We start from the raw sequence: 23,699 nt of genomic DNA, 5'->3' as shown, positions 1-23,699 counted from the left end.
GGAAAGGAGAGATGGAATGGTGGCAGCAACCCCCAAAACTCTGGACAACCTCTCCTAGAGGCATCCTGCAAATGTGAAATAGCATTGGGGCAGGACAGACCCCGAGGGACACCTCAGGTTAAGAGCAGCAAACAGAAGACCCACAGCAACACCTCCCCTAGGACTGAGTGGCTCAGGAGCGCCATCCCTCAAGGACTGCCTCTCTCCTTATGAGCCTACCAGGCCCTTCTTTGTGCCCCTCCTCAAGCGGTCCAGAGGGTGGCAATATGAGAGCAGGCCTTTTCTGCAATGGCTCCCTCTTTGTGGAATTCTCTCCCCAGGGAGGTTTGGCTGGCACCTTCTTTAGGCGCCAGGCGACAATGTTCTTCTTTAACTGGGCCTTTGGCTGAGTGACATCTGATACCCTTTAAAATGTGTTGTGGGGGGGGATTATCAGGTTGTCTTTGCTCTTATTTTTGTTATGTATTTTGTGTTTTTTACATTGTAATTTTATGTTGTGAACAACCCTGAGATCTATGGATATAGGGAGGTATGCATATACAAGACATAAATAATCACAATATACAAGCACCATAAAACAATGCCTCCAAATCCCATCCCAGTGAGGTGTCCCACAGAGAAACCAGGGCCAATGGTATCAAAAGTCCAGGAGAACCAACTCCTGCTGTCTGGCTCCTGGTGTAGGTCATCCACTAACACAACCAATGCTTTTTCTGTCCCATAATCATGGCTGGAGCCAGTATTAAATGGATATGGATGATCTGTCTCATTCAGAAAAGCTTGGAGCTGAGAAGCGGCCACACACTCCAGCACCGTGCCCAAGAATGGAATATTGGGGACTGGCCAGTCATTATACAAAACTGTGGGGTTCAGGGAGGGCTTTTTCAGCAGAGGTCTTATCACTGCCTCTTCATGGCAGGCTGCAACCCTGCTTTGCTGAACGTGTTCAGTCGCCACCCTGACCCACTTGGTTAGTGTTCCTCAGCTGCATTCATGAGCCAGGAAGGGCAAGGATCCTGCACACACGTGGTGGCCCTCACCTCTCTAAGAAACCTGTCCCCATCCTCAGGCTGCACCATCCCAGTAAGTACAGGTGTTGCAGAATGCTGATGTAATGGGAAATCTGGAGTGGAAACTGCTGGTGTTCCCTTCTTCACCCCATGTCTGAAATGGAAATCAACCTAGCAAGCACAATTGGTATTGGCTGCTGTTTTTCTCTTTTCAGTTCGCAAACAAGATATGATCAGTAACTGAGGACACACCGTGTCAGGGAAGACAGTTTGGTGCGGGGGGTGGAATAGTTTCGCAAGCAAAAACGTGGCAGGCGTGAAGGAAGTCTCACCTGAGGCTGCTGGAACATTTGTCGGGGTTGAAGCAGCTGCTTGATTCCGAGCATGAGCAGGTATGAGGGTCGAAGCCAGAGACGGATTACTTGACAGTTCTAGAAGGAAGTTGAAGAAGAGAGTATTCACAGCCAGCCCACAGGGAGCCTCTGCCGGTCGCTTCACAGTCTCTCCTATCCCACATCAGCCACATGGCCATGTGTTGCTAAGAATCTATGATTCTAACAGGCTTTCCCTAACTGCTCAGACAACTTCACTGGGGAAAGACTGTCATCCTTTGCATCTTCTTTTCTGTTGAAAAGGTATTTCTCTGCCATGACATCTGCCAAATTGCCTATATTGCATTTCTTTTAATTTAAATTTCCCCCTTGTTGTTTTTGTACAGACTGTGTATTTGTGCATTTCTACACCCACACACCCTGCTCTTGGAACTGTGAGCTATTTAAAACAAACAAGCAAAATGATTAGTACGATTACACCACTAAATCACACCAATAATGTTGAAGGGAAGTGAGTATGAACTATGAGACTGAAGCAGCTGGTATTATATTGCAATCACTCTACCTTCCAAATCCCTAAAAGAAACTCTCGTTATTAGTACTATTTCAGCTAGAGTACAAAAATGAACTGCTACAGACATGCCCTTGGAATGTGAGTTTCAAAAGAGTATTATAATTGCTTAATTGTGACTGCATTCTTAACATCCTCCACTGTGGCTCGGACTGCCTATTGCCAGCTATGTCTGGTACCCCAACTATAGCAATATCTGGACCAGGATAACTTGGCCACTGTAGTCCATGCATCTTTAAACTCAAGACTGGATTCCTGCAATGTGCTGTATTTGGGGCTGCCCTTGGGCCTGCTCCAGAAGCAGTATCTGCTGCAGAATGCAGCAGCTGGACTGCTGGTGGGGGGCAGACATACAACAGTGTGTGACACCTATACTGAACTAAAACATCGGCACTGGCTGCTCAGATGGTACTGGGCCAGAGTCAAGGTTCTTGCATTGATCCTGTGCCCAGGATACCTTAAGGGCAATTATATCACAGTTTGACCAATGGAGGGAAGATGAGGTATACCTTAATTTGGTTCTGGACTATGTTCCTGAAACAGTATACAGAGTTGCCACGCATTATAGTCGGGCCAAGCAGACACTCCCAATGATATTTGTGAAGGTAGGGTAGGTAAAATGAAACGATAACCCAGATGGTTGGTTGCTTGGTTGTTACATCAGGCATAGGGCAGCAACCAGGTTTAGATGTTGAGTGGTAGAAATGGGTCTGCTAATGCCCATTCTTTCTAATGGCGGCCTCTTGCACATTGTGCAGTGTTGCTTTGGAGATCTCCTTGGCAATGGAGACACTTGGCTGGGGAGAGCACTGCTACTGCAAAGGGGAAGCTAAGATACACCACGTATGAGGAGGACACCCAGGAGTGCTGATCGGAATCCTGGTCATAAAACTGCCCTGTTCTTGAAAGGAAGTGCAGGCTTGTCTAAGGGAGGCTTGATTTAGACATGCTGTTGTATCTGCATGGGTTTTCACAGATGGTTGCATCTGGTGAGGAAAGTGTACAGATGACACTCGTTTGTTTTTATTTCTGCAGGCAGTTTGGTTCGATGGCCCTGGTGGTCCCTTCCAACTCTACAATTCTATGAGATCACCCAGAAGAGTGCTGCTAATTGTCCCCTGTGTTGCAGAGGCCTGGCTGGCTTCAACTAAAAGTCAGGTGCTTAACATCGCCAGTCCCATGCTGTGGAACATTGTTCCAGCAGAAATTTGGCAGCTGCCCTCACTTTTGACTTTCAGGTGTCTCTTGAATACCTTTTTATACAGACAGGCCTTTACAAAAAGTAAAATTATAGCAGAAATGTAATTTAAAACTTAGTCATTTGCATCTTCATATCAATATATTCTTCCAAGAATTTATAAAATATTAAAAATGAACTCATACATAAAATTATCATGATCAAATGCTGCAACTTATTACTGTGCTTCATGATTTAGCTATATATCACCTATATTTGTTCTCATTTTGTTTTGTAATACATACATTTTCTTTTAATAAAGTATTTTTCAAAAAATATTCAAAGTACCCCCCCAAAAAGGGCAATAAATCAGGACCGCAAATCAGAATTTTATGTCTATTTATACTGGTCAAAATGTAACAGACTGAATTGTAGAATACTTACGTGTTGCTGTTTATTTGATACTGTACTGCCCTAGATGGAGGTGGAGGGTGAATTAGCTGGCTGTAAATTATGTTTAATGCTGCCAGTGATTTTTTTTGTAGACCCAGCGTTCATTTGGTGAAAAATGGTTGGCTGGGGCTTAGCTGTGTTATGGATATGGTTGGTGGGAATGCTTGACAGGGAGGTTTATAGGTGGACGTTGGTCAAGGCTGGATTTGGTAGATGTGACAGGCTGTGGTGGCGGCTTCTATTTCAGTTATGTTGTTTAGTTTCTAATGATGCTTTATACCAGGAATTTTATTGTATTTGATTTTTATTTGTAAAGAATCCATGGGCCGCACACTGAATTAAATTTACATTTTTTAAAAATTAAAGTGTATTTAATATTAGTTAATATACACAATTAATATATGTAATTAAATATATGTAATTAAATACACACTAGATTTAATGGATTTAATTATTAAACAAATCCATTACACAGACGGAAGTATGTGCTTTCATTAACCATTTGTGACATGTGCAATTTTTAAAAAAGGCTTTATGGTGTTTTTTTCTTGAATGTTGCCAAGGGCCACCCAAAAAGTCCCCGAGGGCTGCAGGTTTGGACCCCCCTGGCCTGAAGAATGCCCTGGTAGAGACCAAAGATAAGAAGAAGGAGCTTCCCCATAAGATGGTGGAGAGGAAAAGCCAGGAGGTCCCCTCCATCCATCCTTTTGTCCATACAGGGACTCCTTGGGCAATAAGGACACAAGGGCTACAGATCCCCTGGATGGGGGTTGGGGTTGGGTGGGTGGGTGTGATTTCTGGATTACTTACTTTTGAAGTCAATCACAATCTGTCTGCTGGTAGCCAGCCAGATCAAAACAGTTCTCTCCTCTGTCTCTAACAACTCAGAGAGACTAGATGCCCCAATATTCATGGGCAAATGACCTATGCCCAAACTATCCCTATTTTTCCTGATACATCGCTGCTTCTATCCCCCTCCCTGGGGGCTTCCAATTTGTCTTTCAGGGACGACTTTTTAAAATAGGCATTTTTTTAAATGCCTACATGTGCCCTAAGCTGCCCTTATATTCCCCCCACCTGCCCCAAATTGCATTTCCCAACAGTGATTGCTGCAAAATGTGTTTTGAATTGCAGCTATTCTATTAGTACAGATCTCATGTGAGATTAAACTTTCTGTCAAACATTTTTGAGGGATGGAAAGTAGAGTGAAAATTTACATATAAAATAGGTAACAAAACAAAAAGGAAAAACAGATACTGTACTGTCTGTTTACTAGCAAATTTGCTTCAGGAAACCAACATAAGACAACCTACTGCACAATAAAATTCTACATACTTGGGGCCAGCGGAAGGGCATTCTGTTTCTCACAAGTGTGTAATACTGGCGAGAATGCTCTTATAGTAATAATAATAATTTATTACTTAAACCCCGCCCATCCGGCCGGGCCTCCCCAGCCACTCTGTCCAGAGATGGCCTCTGTAACCATCGACTTAAGCAGCAGTCAGAGTGGCAATGGCAGTTTTTTTGAGAGCCAAATATGTTCTTGCTAAAGCACCTACAGATAAAACTGAGCCGCAACATCCTGCCTGCTTGCCTGGGCCGTAGCCAACTAACGCATCCCATTTGTGCAAGGGTGTCCATTTGCACAACAGGTCTCTTCAGCCCCTCTCCCCAAATCTCTGTAAAGTTGGGGGAACCCCAATAATAGTTTTAAGGGGCACATGCGTGGGGGGAAGAGGCAAGGGAGTCCCTTTGCATAAGTGGAAATACTTCCTCTAATGGCAGGCTTACGCTATGTTGAATACAACCATTAATTTCCCCTCCAGCCTGCCATTTACAGAACAGCAGAAATAATCCAAGATATACCTGTGATTTTAACAATATTAGTTTGAACTGCCTCATAGAATCATAGAGTTGGAAGAGACCACAAGGGCCATCGAGTCCAACCCCCTGCCAAGCAGGAAACACCATCAGAGCACTCCTGACATATGGTTGTCAAGCCTCTGCTTAAAGACCTCCAAGGAAGGAGACTCCACCACACTCCTTGGCAGCAAATTCCACTGTCGAACAGCTCTTACTGTCAGGAAGTTCTTCCTAATGTAAGTAAATGTAAGTTCTTCCTAATGTAAGTAAATGTAAGCCTCAAGTAATTCAGCGCTGAGATAAGGCAAATTAAACATCCAGTGTAGTTAACAAGCTGTTCAGAGCAGTCTTGTGGTTACTTTCATATATGCAGAAATGGAAGCTGACATGGTGGGTCTCGGGTCAAGAGGAACTGGCAGCATTTACTGTCACCAGGAAAGGAAGTACCATAACCCAGAGTGCAGCAAATGCTTTAAAGGCAGAAAAGGTGCATCTCAAGAGCAGCAGCATTTGTGCGCTTGGAAAATACTACCCCAGCACTCTCAGCACCCTTTCGAAACCTGACAAGTGGCCATGGCCCTTTCCATGACTTTAACATAGAAAAGAGTATCTTCAAATAGGGCTGTGATATTATTAACTGGCTAGTTTTTTAAAAAAAACACTTTAAATTAATTAATTAACATTAATAAAAATAAATGTTAAAGGTACTACTGATTAAGCAGGTAACATTTTATTTTAAAAAATTATTTCCAATATAAAGACAGCAGATGGCAAATATTATCTTCTCTCACATGCAAGCGTAAATGCCTCTTCCAATGCCTGCTTTGACACATAGCATCCTATAAAAGAAAATATGCTTCTTGCTTCAGATCTCTTTTAACCATGTGCAAATTAAATTGATATGTTAACTATAGTTGCCATAAATTGTTGAGCTGCTGCTTCTTTTTTGCAAAGCTGTTTGGCAAAATTGCAAGAAGAAAAATGCTGTTTTTCAGCTATTTTTATGGGAAAACAGCCCTGCCGACATGGGCAAATCCAGACGTATGGCAACCCTATGTTAACCAAAATGCATATGAGTAATTGTAATTGGGTTGCAGCCATCTTTCCAAAGAATCTGAACAATACAGGCCACAAATTATGCTTCTGTTTTACAACCCCTAACAATTGTACAGTTCTTGAAAACATGTGCAAGGCAACTGCGAAAACATACTTCCTTAGCCTGCATTTCAGCTGATCCCCTAAATCTGGACTCCTGGATGTTCTATGTTACATTCTCAATTAGCTTATTAAATACGATTCCTGGTAAAAATGTGAACATGAGCAGTGGTCTCTATTCTTCCAAGAATATTTCAATCTTCTATCTGACAAGCAATTTCATCTGTGACTAACTAGGAATTGAATGTCCCAGGAACAGTGGCAATCATGACACAGAAGCACCAGCCTATTGAGATTACGGATGCGCATCTATGTCAAACAGCCTTTCTTCAATCAAGCCCAATTGACTGAGGGGTAAAGAAGTCTCTCCCTCGGACTTTTTTAACCCTTTCTCTACACCTTCTCAACCCAGTTCACGCTTTGAAATATTCCCCCTCTTTCCAGCTGCCCAACCTTTCTATCCATCCCTTCTGACCACTATTTGAGATGATGCCATCTTTGTGCCATAAGAAACTGCGGACATCTTCCTTCATGCTCCCAGACTACCTTGAGTGGTGAAGTTAAAGAGTGCAGGTTTCTCTCGCCCACTCGGTAATTTGATGTTTGGGTCCCGTAATTCATCAAAGAAGGAGTGTGCGCACGCTTCCAGCGGAGTCAGGCGTGCCGTGGGGGTATATTCCAGCAGACGGCTACATAGCGCTATTGCTTCTGGTGGAGTGCGGGGCCGGAAGACCTGCGGCAGAACAAGAGGGACAGTCCATCAATACGCTTCTTTGCTCTTGTCGTTGAAGGACGGAGAATCTGAGGAACTAAACCGCTCAGAGTAGGAATGAGACATTAGCTTATAGAGTACTGAAGCTTAATCAAGCTTCTAGGGTTGAATGGTTAAGGGCAAGGAAGGTTGTTGTACTAAGGTGAAGTTACAAGGTCACAGGGTGGGGGGAACACAAGACACAGCTGAGAAGAACTTTTAGGAAGAGAGAAATAATCCATTCCAAACATAACAGGAATGCAGTCGGCCATGCATATGGGTTGGAGGAGAGAGAAAAGCAAATGAGCAGGATTTTCTGAAGACCACGTTCTGAAGCATTTACTGAAAGCAAAACTTTTAAAGATTTCCACCTTTTAAGCAACCAACTGATTTTGTACTGGGTGTGGATTTATGCTGACTGGTAGGGACACTGATCAGGTCTCATAGTTTTGGTTTATCCTTTAATAATACACAGCAAGTAATTAATTAGGATAACTTCCAAATTTTAGGCGTTTGGGAGTATTGCCGAAGGGTACTCAGCCAGCTAATTTTTCTCTCAGACATTTGCCTTTGGAGGTCAGGTCAAACAGCATATATTTCTACTATTCACAATCAGTCTTTTGTCACCAATGTTGCACTCCATCTACCTTCTCCTCTCTCACACACATAAAAATTAAATAACCACACATTCACAGGTTCCTTAAGCATTTTCTTTCACCTACGCTACAGGTGCAATACATGTCATGAGCCAACAGTATATGTAAAATCTTGAGACAAGGGTGGGACAAAAACTGGCAAATCCAACTCACAAAACACAAAGGATGAGATTCAGTTGCGGCAGCTCACTTGCACAGTGGAAACCTGCTTTTGCAATGAGACTTTTGGTTCCCCTTCTTCCCCATTCCTGCACACACCCAAAATCTGCCCAGAAAGGATACTCAATCCTCTGGAGCAGATTTTTGGGTGCATGGAAGGCTGCTAGCGGGAAGAGAGGAAGGAGAAACCCCACCGAGGGAACGGATTCCCACGCATGTAAAGTTGGACCAAACCCCAAAGCAATAGCATATACCACATGCAAAATCAACTGCAAATCTGCTCAAACAGATTTTGAAGAGAAGATATTTAAATTCAGCAGAACATAAACTGCGTCAAGAATCTCCTCATCAGTAATAATGGTATAGGCTATTGGTGGGATTTATCAAGAGTTCTGAGTTCGTACAGAAAGCTAGTTTACATATGTGAGGGAAAGTAAAAAAGCTGAAGAATTAAAAGACAAGAATTAAGTTAAGGTAGGCAAACGATCACATAAGCAAAACTCTTCTGCAGTGCCCAGATGTTGCAAGAACTATTAGACTGAACCAGGCTGCGGCTTACTTTCATGCCTGGGACAACTGTGGGAATAAGTAGTAATACCATAGTCTGAAAGGAATCCTGTGGACCTCTAAAACAGACCATGATATCAGCCCCTCTCCTGCTCAGGCCAAGAGAGAAGCCAAAGCAAGTCCTCTCCCCACGTGTGTTGGATGCAGGGATGCTCTTTTCAACCCAGGAAGAAATTACCATGTTTCACAGCCATAGTTTTTCTTTACTCTTAAAAATCAAAACTACACACACGTCAATGTAGTATCAATGTAGAGGAGGGAAAACTGGTCTGGGAGAATCAACAGGGGAAGGAATGTTTAACTATTCCCACTTGCAAATGTCATGAACACAAGCTCACTTGTCTCCCCTACCCTAAACTGAATTTGTGCTTAGTTCTAGTTTCAGAACCCAGCTGCAGAGGGAGAAAAGGAAAGGGCTAAGCAACCTCACAAAACACCTCTGAAAACTCAGCACTTCTCCTCCTCTTGCTGGGCTAGGAGAGGTAATGAGAAGCTACTGCATCTGGCTTTCCTGGTACTACTCCGGCAGCAACTCCTGAATAAGAGACAGTGGCATCTGTGCCCTGACATACGCCTTGGAGCTACTTTTAAGTGCAACCTGTGACGTGGGTTTATCTTTTACATTTTTACCAGGTGTCCCCTTCACTTACAACAGGGATGGGGAATTTGTGGCCCAGGTGATGTGGGACTACAGCTCACACTATCCCTGCTCACTGGCTGTTCTGGTTGGAACTGATGGCGGATGGAGTCCAACAACAAAATATCTGGAGGGCCTCAGGTTACACATCCTAGAAACAATTTCACTGCCACAAGTAAGAGAAAATGGCTGTGTTGTCCATCTGTGATTGTGGCGAGACCAAGTTGTGGGGTCTTGACCGAGTTGTTGAAGCACAATAAATTTAAAAAACCACGTTTCATCTCATAAATTTTGGGGAAATCATCTCCATTAAAGAAGTTCAAATTCTTTTTTTCCAGATACATAATCCATCAAGTTACTGAAAATCCCACATTCAAATCTGAATATACATTAAACCAAAACTTTCCCCAAATTTTATGAACCCCAAATATTGTCCTAGAGCTTGTCAAATAAAACTGTACCCCACCACCATATGAAATCAGGTGGAAATTCAATCTAAGGTTGAAATGCTTTAGGTATACTTGCCTCCTTTAAAATAAAATGATGCTTTGTATTTTTCTTCATTACTATCTTTAGATGAACTGCTAACTGTGGAACATTCCTTTCTTTCTTTCTTTTTTTTACTTGTCTAGCAGAACTCAGGCTGACTCTATCTTTCACTCCTTCCATGAGTAAGCAAAAGCTATTCACACTTAATATGTCCTATAATGTACTGTAGCATGCATTCTAGCTTCCACTATAACTGCAGGCCCTCATGAAGATCAGGTTGCCCTTTCTCTGCTGGGACTTGGAAAAAGTCATTTGATACAGAATGTACTACATTAACAATGCCAGAAAATTGAAAGCCCAACCCCTGCAAGAAACTAGCAGCTAAAAACCGAACAATGTTGAGAGAGAGAGAGAGAACATTTGGCTCAGTGACCTCAATGGCTGCTTGGTGTCAACTCTTCCATCCTCATTTTTGCCTCTCCTCCTCCAACAATAAACCTGATGATATGAAAAAATATTTATGTACATACCCGTACTCCTGAGGTGAAATGTCCTGTTCCTGACGAGTCCTAAAGATGATAATGCAGTGAAATAATCCAAACAGGGGGAGTCAATCCAAAAGAATAGTCCAGCAAGGAAAAATATATCCAATATTATCAGAAATCCATGGTGATGGGGAAATATTAAATGTTTAATACAATTAGAACCTTTAAACACCAGTCTCCATAGCAGCAAGTCCAACTTTTAAAAAAATGATTTTGCAAGGGTGAGGCATAGTATAGAAACATTTTATTTTAAATGCATGTTCCAATGCCAGTGACTTTAGTAAAAAGTAACAAAAAGATGAAATCAAATGTCTATGTAGAAGTAAAATTATACTGAATTTTCAATATTAAACTGCAGTCTTCTTCCCAGTCTTGGAGACAGATTTCCACAGACATGGGGGAAAACATGAGACATGCTCTCATGTACAGACTACTCTTTTTTTTCTCCTCCCCTTGTCCCAAAAGCACAAGATGAGAAGTGTTTTTGAAACCGCACATGTAATAGATAAAGATCTTTAAGATTCAGTACTAAAAATAACTATTTTAAATTTCTATAAGCTATGTGTGTATCAGGCCGCCGCGGATTATTCTTCATTTTGGATTGACTTCCCCGCCAATGGATTGTTAGTGTTTAGCTTTTTTGGCAGATATCTCTTTAGGATGCTTCAGGAACTGGACATGACATTTCAGAAGTGCTGGTAAGATCTTAACCCCCCCCCCCCTGCCCCTTGATTGTGGCTTCCCTCTTATGCCCTCATGGCCATTTAAAAGGGGGGAGGATTGGTTTGGTTTTTTCTTTTACAAGCGCACACTGATAATGAAAGAAACACACTACCGTTGTTTAACTCTTCTTACTTACTGCAACCTGTTCTACTGCCTTATTCACCCACCAAGAACTACATAGAAGCATACAAACAACAAACATTAAAAGCAAGGGACTGTCACAGTTACAGGTTAAGTGGTCGATAATACAGGTTGCCAACACTTAAGCACAATGGGCCGCATTGCAAGCTGGGGGTGGTTTCAGCGTTCTATTGTGCCTAGGTGCAAAAGGGCAGGTGGCAGAGTACGCTGTTAGCTGTGAACCGTCCTCACTATTATGTTTTAAGCATCATGGTTACTGTGTTTAATGTAGTTTTCAGTGAGGGAATTTCTGGGGCAAATAATCCGCGGATTATATTTTAGTCTGCGGACTAAAATTTAGCACTCGGTCTGAAAACCGGCCCGTCACAGTGAAATCTATTGCAATCTAAAATAAGTCTTGGTGAAGGAAAGGAAAAGCTAAGAGCACAAAAGAGAATGCAATTGGGCAGACTAACCTTTAGTATGCAGACTAAATACGGCCAGATAAAATGCACAGGAAAGCCACACGCAGAAAACAAAAACTAAAATAAAACATGTGAACACTGATAGGAACTTTTCAAGTAACTTTTAAATATTATCTCACTTGTTCATTAACATATGTTATCATGGTCACAGCTATTTTAGGTAGACTTGCTTGATTAGTTAAATAATTTTCACAGAGGAAACCACACTGAAAAATGCATATCTACATGTGGGCCCTGCAACAAAATGTTCCTTTGTGGAGCAGCCCTGTTCAGCGCTCAAGCCAACCATAGTCTCAATTCCATGATATTCCACTTCCATTTTCCTTCCCCTCCATTACTGGAATGAAAAGTTAAGAATGAAGAGATGCTATTATCACCATGTAAGTTGCTTTGGACTATTTTATAAATTAACAAATATAATTCAAGTAATCTTAAATGAATTGGTTGGGCAGAAAGTAGAGATGACAAGTTTCTAAATTCTGTTTTGAAACAGTGGATCACAATAATTTAGAAAGAAGTACTTTCTAAATTATTGTGATCTACTGATTCAAAGCAGAACTTATGCTTGAAAAGCGGGGCAACAACTCAAAACATTCATTATTGAAAAAAGGTGATTTTTTCCCCTTTCCCTATTATTTGTACAAGAGCTCTACTTCTCAATATATCATCAGGGCTGAATCAGTGCCATGATAGGTCCTGAGATGTAGCAGACTCTTCCAACTCCAAACTCCCTGAGTAAAGGGTCTCCCTCAGTAAAGGGAAATGTGGCTGCTGGTCCTGTTTCTGACTTCATGCAACTTCTGTGGCCCAACCGATTCTGAGGATGGACATAAGGGGCACTCTTGTAGCTCTCCACTACCCTCAGAAGCTCAGAGAGTTGACACCCAGAGGAGGGCATTTTCATATAAGCAGTCACACAAGCTTATACAGTCATACCTTGGGTTGCGAACGTGATTCGTGTGGGAGACTCGTTCGCAACCCACAGCGCCACGTCTGCGCACACTTGTGACGCGATTCGGTGCTTCTGCACATGCGCAAAGCGAAATTTAGCACTTCTGAGCATGCACCGAAACCCGGAAGTAACCCGTTCCAGTACTTCCAGGTTTGGCGCGGTCTGAAACCCACAGTGTTTGCAACCAGGTATGACTGTAAACCAAAGTCTGTTTTTATTTAAAAGGAACTGACTATTCAAAAAACCGTATGGAATGCTACTCAGCCCATCTTGGGGCAGTAGGCTGTAAGCAGAAAGTGTGGGGTGACTTCCTCGCCCAGAAAGGATCTACATGTGACCCTGCCTGTCCAGTCAGAGGAGAGGAGCCATTCCCACCATAAGGGCTGTCCTCCAGGAGCCTGTGAAGAAAGTGTGGCTAACTCCCCCCTTCCTCCTTCTCCCCGCCTCCCTCTCTCTCATACACACCCACCAGTAAATCTGGAGAAGTGGGAGCATGTAATAAGACGTGGCTGAAACAAAATACTGTGCTATGGAATCAATGTATGCAGGGCTGGCCCAAGACATTCTGCTAAGGTGGACCACCAACCAAGTTATTTTGGCACCTGAGACAGAAAATCCTCCTCCCGCTTCCCAGAAGCAAAAACAATAATATAACTAACAATTTGCTGCCCTTTCATTACACCCCCAAAATCAGCTGCCAGAGGCAGCCTTCTCCTAGTGGCAGGACTAAGGAGTTCTAAGGACACATCTATGTGACACCCAAAATGAAACTTTTGCATCTCTCCTGCAGACATATGAACTTTTGTTCTGCAGGTGGTAGAAAACATAGGAAAAAAGAACATGCTTTCTGCTCTACATGGTTCCAGCCATCAAATACAGCCTTTGGGACTGCATGAATGGGCCAAATGAATTTTGACCCGATGCAATGAAGGTTTGTCACTTGCTTTGAGGAAGGCAAGGTCTCCACAAATGCATATGATGGGAAGTAGCAACTCTCTGTTTTCAGAGGAATCCCAAGCGGCGAAGAATGAAGCAGCAGGTGAATGCAGATAGTTGAAACATTGCAGGGAGAGACATCATGATGTCAAGAAGTGGGTCGTGAAGAGGAATGCAAGGGTGCGAAGGCACCTAATTTGCTTTCTTTCTCAGGTAGTGGGGCAACCTAAAGGAAGTGCCTGTTATATGACTAGACAATAACAGCTATTAAGAAGAGGGAGGGAGGCACCCTGCAGCTAAAAATCCATAGTGGCAGTAGTCTTGCACACTTTGTTTTCTAAAGAACACAAAGGTTACCCAACCTACAAAACGAGAGGCTGAGGTGTAGCCTATTTATTTATTTATTTACTTATTTATTTAAAACATTTCTACCCCACCTTTTGAGTGAGATACCCAAGGTTGTGAACAACAACTAAAGTCAACAAAACAGTCATTGCAACAATAAGATCAAGGAACACAACAGCAAATAAAATAAGTAGCTGAAAGGCCAAACATTCTGGTGAAAATAAAACTTGCCAGGAAAAATGTAAATAATTACCTTCCATGCGCCACACTAAATACTCCAAGAGGAGCTAGAACACTTTCTAGGGGTGGCCAATAATTACTTACCTGGAACCTAAACCCTGTGGACTGGGATAATTTTTTTTTTGTTTTCACTGGGAGTCTTAATAATTAATCTGTTTTCGACAATACAAGCCCTAGGACCACAGAGTTATCCGAGGGCCACAGGACCCCAATTTCCCTAACCTAAAACTAGGGGTGGGGAGGAGGAAGCAGGGGTAACCCTGCAACTGGCCAGAGACCTTTCTAATGAGAAGAACTCTGGACTCATGGTCATCTGAGGGAATACTTTGGTTCTGACCCGACCAGTTCAACCAGCGTTCAGACTTTCTTGGATGAACTCCTATTTCCGCCAAGCAAGGCATCCTTCTTATCGGTCTAGCAGGTGGGCTTGTTCCAGTGGTGCCTCCCTTTGCTACTGTCTCCCCCAACCTTATGCCCTCCTGGATTGTGGATTTATCAGTTCATTTACTTCATTGGCTCCCTCTGCGACCCAGTAAGATTCCTATGTGTAGAATGTCTTTTCAGTTACACTTCCATATGCTCATTCTTACATTAACTTTATGGGGTAATTTGGATGTGAAAATAAAGAGGAAGTCCTTTGTGAAAAAATTGGGTTGACAGCCAGATACCAGTTAACAGCATCAGATTGAGAACATTTGCCATTTTCAATTTTGCGGTCTAGCTGCCACTTACCACTAGAGCTGAATCACCGTATCTTCAACTACAGCTCCTTTTAGTGTCTATTTAGGAAATGTCAGCTTTGAGTGCCTTAATGTCTCCTATTTTTGCTGGAATAAATAACTGGATCTTCACAGGAAACTAATAGAGTGTTCTATTCATTCTATTAATGAAACACTGCTTTATCATCTAGTTGGCTGTTTCTTTAATTTTTAGCCAAAACTGAGTCAACAGAACATGATGTTTCTGGTATTCTGGACTCCACCGTGCCTTTATAGGAAGGAATGATGTAACACTGAAATTTTTTTTTTGAGGCATACAATGTGGTCATGGTCCTATGGTGTCTTCTTTCTGGCCAGAAACTATTGTTCATATTAAAGTTGCCTGGGATATTTGCAGATGATCACACACTCTTAAATTATATCCTTGAGGTGTGGTGACTAACAGATGGACAACAAAAGTGAATTCTGTGAGCCTTTTGGTGACCAAAGGACTTATATTGCAAGGTTAGAAGGCTAAACATCCACTATGTACCATTCAGTGGTCTGAAGATCTCTGCCCTTTATCTGAGCACATAGCTTATAACTATTTGGACATAGGAACTGCTTATATTAATCTATACATTTAAATTAGGATTGATGTAATATTTGTATTATCAAAGTCAACTGTTCGTTTTTTCTCCTTTCTCTCTATTATATTTTCAAGTTTGTTTTTAAAATTGCCCTGTGCAACAAAAATTACCAGAAATCTACAAAGAAGGCTTCTAAATTGTTATGGCAGCAATTATAGCAATGAACTCTCAGTGCTCTAGCCACAGTAACAGAGGAAACATGGAGTAAGACTCCACCTACTAACCTGAAGATAAAATTAACCAGGCCATTAAGGGCTTTAAAAGTAAAATTGTCGTGCCTTGAACTGAACCTGCTACATGTTTCCTATACCCATGTTGAGCCTCACAAACTATCTACCAAGGATGGCTTCACAGACAATGTGTTGGATAACTGTCATGAAATCATTTTTTAGTGAGGACAGGGTGCAACCAGTTCACACTTCAGGAGCTCTTTCATGGAGAAAATAATCCCACTGAAAGCACAGAACCTGTTTGTCCCCAAATGAGCTGACCTCTTAAGCATCAACATTTCTACCTTGCCTGAATTCTTAAGTCAATTTAATTGCCCCCATCCAGCCAATAAAAGGCGTTCAAGAAACCCTCACTCTATCTGGATTAGATGAAAATGAAAAACAGAGTTGGGCGTCTTCAGCATACTCATAATGCCACATCCCAAAAGGTGCTTGTCTCTTCCAGCAGCCACAAATTTCAAAAGAATTAAATGCTATTGGGTAGAACAACAGTCACTCAATATTACCCTCAATTTTGCTCAGACAGGAGTGGAACTATCAGAGTGTGAAGCCTGAATGCTGACAGCTTCTAGCAACCATATAGCGTACAATCCCTAGAACCTTTGTTGCAGATGGTAAACCACCACAACAAAAGTGATTTCTATTCTGTATTCTGCCCTAATTCTGGATTGATAGGGATCATGGAGATAAATATAATCCAAGGGTCACTGGAATTGCAACCCTGCTGCCTACCCATCATCTCTCCCTCCAATTTTGTCCTCAAAATTGATTTCAGCAAGACCCTCTCAGTTAAGAGGACATGTCTAAGCTTAAGTTGTCCGAGGACTAAATATATGGAGGAAAACACACTCTGTCCCATTCACAGCTGCAATCCTTCCCTCCAGAAGAATAATGTGGCAAGGGGGAGAAAAGCCTGCCCTGGCATCCACAGCAGAGATGAGGCAACTGCAGAGCTTGCTTCTCCCCACCCGGCTCTAAGTGAGCTGAAGGGAAGCTCACATTGGTTTCTGGCACTTTACAGAGAACCAAGTACTAAGAGGTGTGTGGATTTATGTTTTTTGCTTGTTTACAATTGTACTGTGATACTTCCCTGTGAGGCAGGAAATGATTCTATTTTAATTCTATCGCTCGCCTAAAGAAAGAGAATCATATAGGTTCACGATACATCAGGCCCTGCTTGTCTCCTTATTGGTGTGAACAACAGCTATAAACATGAACGATAAGGATCTCTATTCATTTTTCTTTTTGATTAATAGCCAGAACATTCATGACAAATGTGATATAATAACATCACCAAATTTTGTATAGTGAAGTGCTACTGTGGAGGAATCCAGTCCATACTTCTTTCCTTTCTCTCCCTACACACCTCAGTTTTCTTTCACCCCCTCCAAAAACACTCAGCTTTCCAGAGCGACAATGAGCATTCTTAACCCTCAATGGACTTTTTTTTTGGGGGGGAGCCCTTAAAAAAATAATTCCTAAAGATGTTTCGTACGTCTACAAGCCCTGGGGTTAACCTGAGCATACTGCAGCCTCTCTCTGGTTTCTCAGTTTCTTTGTTTCAGCTAAAATCCTATCAATATTCACCAGCTGAATCTCCTGTTAAGAAGGGTGAAGCTAATCAAATAATAAGGCACCCTGAAACTTCCATATTTACACAAGACTTCACACACACACACACACGAAAGTTGGCTATGAAGAATAAAGGGTTGGGTTCCCAGTACATAAGTAGGAGGGGTGGGATGTAAAGGAAGGTGCAGTTGAAAAGAGAAAGATGTGTTTCACCCCACCTGACTGGAAGTGCCTTCCAGTTACAGTAACAAAAATACTATTGTGAACATGGTTAAAATACGCGCATTAACATTTATAGGACCACTGAGTAATAGTGCCTTGGTCTGCTCATTAACTTGTAAAGATGAATGTATGGACCTCAGCGTATCCTCTCCAGGCACCCACTACTAGTTCAAACAGGCTCTCACCTTAGTCCATGGATGTGCCTTAATCTGGGGAAATTTAAATTCAGTGTAGTTTGGATTCATTTCTCTAATCTGTTCTCTTGTAGGAGTTCCAAGGACCTAGAAAATAGAAAATGTGGTCTATTAGCACCTTGAGACAATATAGCTATTGCAGCCAACATCTGTAGCACACAGCACTTATAGTAAAAGGAATGGATGCAAACAGGAACTGCACATCTAGTGATCTCTCCAACTGCGGCCAAGTTTACATTTTAATCACTGGCTGTATCTCTTACTATTCCCTGGAGTAGCGATCACATAATTAATTCAAATGTATGTAGGACTATGCACCATAATTAACATTATGCAGACCATCTCTGAAGCACTTAGATAATTTTGTACAAAATGCACTTTAGATAAGCCAAGTGCTACCTTAAACATACTTTATTTTACTACCAACAAAAAGAAGAACCTTCATATGAGTACATTCTATATAAGAAATGCCCTTTTTTCCTCCTCATGGTGTGAGTGACGGATGACCAGCTCCGTTAAAAAACATTGCCTTTGAGGGGATACAGCCCTATCTGCAGCATCTGATCACAGCAACTCAATCGCAGAATGTATATTCTACGACACCTATTCAGACCTGCATTTGCAAGCACAAAAGTTGTGTAAGGAGCCAAAGCACACAGCATGTTCTACAATGTGGACATGTTAAGACTTAAAATTTTGCTGTCAAGAGAAGATGAACACTGAAGGACAACAGCTGTAGCAGAAACTCCTACAGAATGAATTTCATTGGCTATACACCAAGAGATCTAAATGAAAAACTAAACTGAATATGATGAACTGAACAAAATCTATTATTTTGTTTGCATGAGAACAATATATCTGTGTGCATTTATATAGGTTTGACCATTGAATTTTGTGGAGAACGATTTTGTTCTGTCAATCACAGATTGAAAACCACCCCTTGACGCTGATATAAGCCGACCTAGTTTCACAACTTATCCTCTACGTTCCTCAATTCCAGGCATGCAATTCCTTTTGACAACTTCTCTGGCCCTGATATCTATCACATGTAAGTTACAGGGCTCTGTTTTTTGAAGTTGGATTGCGGGGATACACAACCAACTTAGAATTGGGTCAAAATACACTGAAGGAAACTTCTGAGTCGCAGCAAATATACCTGCTTCACAAATAATCAGAAGATTTCACTCTTTTCCATAGCTAGGGAAGACTACTTGCTACTGGATCATGTCGCAATTAATGAGCATTGAACATCGTGAGGGGTGTGGGGAGGAGGAATCATTATGTCTGGCCATTTGGTAGTGATTCCAATATGTATTTTTGCACTTTTAGATACGTTTTCTGTTTTATATTTATTACTTATTTAGGTTATTCATATCCTGCTTTTCATGGTAGAAAGATTCACAAAATGGGTTTCTTGCATTTCTAATGTAGTGAAGCAACTCTGAGTGCAGAAGAGGTAAAAATTACTTATTTACTTACCTGGAGAATAAAAGCCAGTATCACATTTACTTTTAAATATAAGGAGGGTTTTCTATAACCCAAAGTTACATTAAAATTACTATTATTTCATTTCCAATTTAAAACGATGCCCAAATAATAATAAAAACCCCTCATACCTTGATTATTTCCACCAACTGATCTACACCACTGTCGCCTGGAAAAATTGGTTGTCCTAGCAACAGCTCTGCCAATACACAGCCTGCAGACCAAACATCTGGGGGAGGGGGGGAAGAAGACACAGGAAGATCTTGTGGGTTACATAGATCCATTTTCTCTCTCTCTCTCTCTCTCTCTATATATATATATGAACACGCGCACACACACATATATACACGCACAGTATAAATAGAAATAGAAACAGAACAGTAAGGCTTACTTTACCAGGTAAGCATTTAGGCAGCTGCAGAGAAGCACTGACAATGGTCATACAAATGGTACCTTCTATGAATCTGTACCAGGTCAAAACTTGCAAAGCAAAATTATATACAAAAGTAACTCAGTAAGATGGTTACAGATAGGTAGCCCTGTTGGTCTGCCATAGTCAAAACAAAACAAATTTTTTTTTCCTTCCAGTAGCACCTTAAAGACCAACTAAGTTAGTTCTTGGTATGAGCTTTCGTGTGCATGCACACGAAAGCTCATACCAAGAACTAACTTAGTTGGTCTTTAAGGTGCTACTGGAAGGGAAAAAAAAATATTTTTTTTCCAGTAAGATGGTGCCGGTGTTCTTTTCATATTTTGCCAGTGTCCACACTTCTTGTTGTTTAGTCGTTTAGTCGCATCCGACTCTTCGTGACCCCATGGAGCAGAGCACGCCAGGCACTCCTGTTTCCACACACCCCTCCTCGAATATGAAATTCATTCTATTCAACAGATATTTCCATTTGTATCTCCCTGCTGCTGCTCACATTCCCACTCACTCTCATTTCGGACCTTGATGCCTTGGCTCACCACCCTCCTCTCTAACAACATCCCAATGCTCTTCCCTGGTAATTTCAACATGTGCGGTTCTTTTAAAAATGTGTTTTTAGTAACAAAATATTACTCAGTATTACAGAGCCATTATTGGTTAGAGTGTTGGGCGAGGACTTGGAAAACCACAGTTCAAATGCCCACACCATCACGAAGCTCTCTGGGTTAGCTTGGGACAGGTACACACTCTCAGCCTAACCTGCCTCACAGGGTTTTTGTGAGAATAAAATCAGGGAGGAGAACTACGTATGTCACTTTGAGCTCCTTGGAGGAAAAGTGGAATATAAATGTAATATAAATAAATAAATAAAATGTTTATGTATACCATGTAAAACTAAAATCTGAAAAGAGGAGGAAGGCATTGTGCATTCTGGCTTCAAAGAAGACAACTGAACACTATTGTCTACAATATGGTATTGTTGCAAAGAAAGCCAAAGTCACTTTTTAGGCTGCAAGAAAAGAAGCCTAGTTTCCAATATTTCAGAAAGAACAGTGCTGCTCTACCAATACTGACAAGATTGCATGTAGAGTACTCTGCTTCAGTCCCAGGTATAAATTAGAAAAGCCGTCCCCAATCTGGTGTCTTCCAGATGTTTTGGACTACAACTCCCATCAGCCTCAGCTAGCAGGATGCATTAGAAGAATGATCCTGCTATGCTGGAAAGGGTTCAGGGAATGCTTGATGTGGCATGCTGAAAATGATTCAGGAAACAGCAATGATAAGGCAATGGACTCATTAACTGGAACTATGCATTTTCAGGTGACCACATAAGCTAACCATATCAGCTAGAAAACTGAAGATTTCACTTATGTAATAAATAATGGGTGGATCATGGCTGACATTCTGCTTCTTGTATTTCTGCTTGTTCTAGAGCTGTGGTAGAAATGTCTCATTTTAAATGCAACATGGCAGCAAACTGGATTTATACTGAGAGACCCAGATTCAAATCCTCAAGCATCCATGAAGGTCACTGGATAATTGTGGACCACCATCGCTATTTCTCAGTCTAATTACCTAACAGTGTTGCTGCAAGGATAAGAACTGAGGGAGAAAGGCCATGTACATTGCCCTCAGCTCACTGGAGGACTGGCAGGATTTGTAAAATATGCAATTAATCAATCCAATAATCTCTCTGCCAGTCCAGGGTCTGATGCCATAAACTTCCCTGCAGCAGACTTTGGGTAACCTTTATGCCTTTTATAGCTGGGCTGTCTCACTACAAAGCATAGCTTGCATCCTGCAGAAATAAACAAAGGTGGCATTGTTGATATGGCAAAAAAAAAAAAAAAAAGGATCAGAAAATGCCACGATGTCACACAGATATAGAGGTGGAAGGTCCTGAATACTAGAATTTGCCTCAGCACCATTTAACAGGACGCTGAAAATATAGCGGATGAGAATCTTTTATCTTGATTTTCAGGTTGGTTTTATAATGGAACAGCATGGGTCACCTACAATTCATTGCAAATACTGGATATCCATGTGAACTGAAGCTTGGGGGGTGTGGAAGTGCAGTGTTCCATAATAGCTCCTCAACAGGAAGTTTTTAAGCGGTTTTGTTGTTGTTGTATTTCAGGATAGTTGCGATTGTGTAGTCTACCATTCTGATCACATAAAACATAAATATTTTAAAAATAAATACACACATACCTATACTGGAGGTATAATCTGTAGCTCCAAAGATCAACTCTGGTGCCCTATAGTACCGAGAGCAGATATAAGAGACATTAGGCTCTCCACGAACTAGCTGTTTTGCACTAGACATGAGGAAAGAAAAAGGAAGACGTTATTTTTTAAAACAAAAACATGCAGCGCAATTAAACATACAAATGTTATTTTGATTTAAGATGAACCTTCATTTGCAGCCCTTCACTACGTAGACCTCCTGTTGCATAATACCTTTTTACTTTCCCAAAGTCTGGGAGAAGGCACAGATCTTTAGGATCAGGGGCAACAGAACCACAGGATCCGAACTACAGAAAAGGCCCAACATCTTTAACAACAGCATGACAGCTGTGTTATCGAAATATTCTGTCTCATTATGAATCTAATTCAGAAAAGGATACCACTGCTATCATATTCAACAGAGAGAGGGAGTTAAGACATCATGAAACACATTAACTGTGTTTTAGCTTCCTGGTCTTTGCAATACAATGTACCACAAGGTACAATCTTGTCCCCAAAGCTGTTTAAAGCTATATAAGGTCTATGGATGAAGTCCTTAGGAATTGGGAGCAAAGTGTCATCACTGCTCTACTTCGCCGTAACATCTGAGTCACAAGGGGTTTTGCATGATCTGGGCCATTCTCTGGGTGCACTGCTGGACTGGATGAGGGCCAATAAACTGAGCTTAAACCTTGGAAACAAAGAGACACTCTGGGTTGGTAGTTCCCATGCCCACAAGACACACCACAGCTAGGCTACTGATGGGGACAGACCATCGCCAGAGCATAACTGCAGCACTTAAAAGTCTGGAGCGCTCAAATGTCTGCAGCGCTCAAATGTACTGGCTGCCCGTACATTACCAGGCCAGGTTCAAGGTTTTTGGATTAATTAAAAAAACCCTTAAAATGCTTAGAGACTATTGTAGTTAAGTGGTATAGAAATTGTTCAAATAAAATAAAATAATGAATTCCCCAGACACTTAAATCATTAATTCTTCTATTGTCCTGTATTGGGCTAGAAATGTCCTTATGCTGTCAAGTCTTACAAATTTCAACTACTCCATTAGGCACTAAAGTCCATCCAATGACCTGCTGAGGTCAAGAGGAGGGATAGTCAAATATTGCACCCCCAGTGGCCCTGCAGAACTGCTCCTCCATCCTCTCCTGCAGCCTGATGAATGGCTACTGCCAAGTGACAGCCGCTGGCGAGAGAAGACTGGCATCTGAGCAAAGCAGATATTGGCCCTGCATCCCTTCACTTCTATGCTGTAACAATAATGCCGTTGTGTAGTTTGCCTGTCTTTAAAATATTTACTTTCAGACAGATTTTCTTTGACCATATTTGCCACAAGACTAATGTATTTATTGCGACGAGACTTAATGTGTGGTACAAAATGGCCTAGCTGTTGCTTCACCATAAACTTCAATATACATACCTATCCGACATGACTCAGCCACGGAAAATTTAACACAGGGGCAATCAAGCACACTTTGCTCATTTCCAAAATGAAGTGTAATACTGTTATAAGTGGCAGCGGCCTTGTCATGCAAGCCAGAATAACCACAACTACTGAAATGGAGCTCAGGATAAACACCACTGTCCCCCCACTATGTTCAACTGGACTAATTTTTGCCAGAGACCCTTACCTTCCAAAATCACAAAGTTTTAGGACAGCTGTGTCGGGGTCCAGCAAAAGATTTTGTGGTTTTATATCCCGATGGCATATTCCAAAGGAATGGATATAGGCTAAACTTCGGAATAGTTGATACATGTATAACTGGAACATAAATAAGAGATTTTAAAATAAATATTATCTCCCATACTAAAAC

At 41.6% G+C, this 23,699-nt stretch overlaps 1 protein-coding gene across 2 annotated transcripts in view; it reads right to left on the bottom strand.

Annotated features, from left to right (window-relative positions):
• GSK3B (glycogen synthase kinase 3 beta) overlaps window positions 1-23,699 on the bottom strand; it is a 67,907-nt gene that overhangs the window by 6,569 nt on the left and 37,639 nt on the right. The window contains exons 5-11 of one of the 2 annotated variants that reach the window (XM_083593669.1): window positions 23,517-23,647; window positions 21,856-21,962; window positions 19,349-19,446; window positions 17,724-17,819; window positions 10,351-10,389; window positions 7,108-7,294; window positions 1,343-1,441 (exon numbers count right to left, since the gene is read on the bottom strand). In XM_083593669.1, coding sequence (XP_083449795.1) covers window positions 1,343-1,441; window positions 7,108-7,294; window positions 10,351-10,389; window positions 17,724-17,819; window positions 19,349-19,446; window positions 21,856-21,962; window positions 23,517-23,647 — 757 coding nt within the window. The remainder of the gene's footprint in view (window positions 1-1,342; window positions 1,442-7,107; window positions 7,295-10,350; window positions 10,390-17,723; window positions 17,820-19,348; window positions 19,447-21,855; window positions 21,963-23,516; window positions 23,648-23,699) is intronic. The other variant, XM_083593670.1, reaches the window with a different exon arrangement.

The sequence above is a fragment of the Podarcis filfolensis genome, assembly GCF_964270895.1.
Source record: "Podarcis filfolensis genome assembly, chromosome: 17".
NCBI lineage: Eukaryota > Metazoa > Chordata > Lepidosauria > Squamata > Lacertidae > Podarcis > Podarcis filfolensis.
The sequence above is the reverse complement of the archived record's forward strand: the minus strand, read 5'-3'. Positions and strand labels throughout refer to the sequence as shown.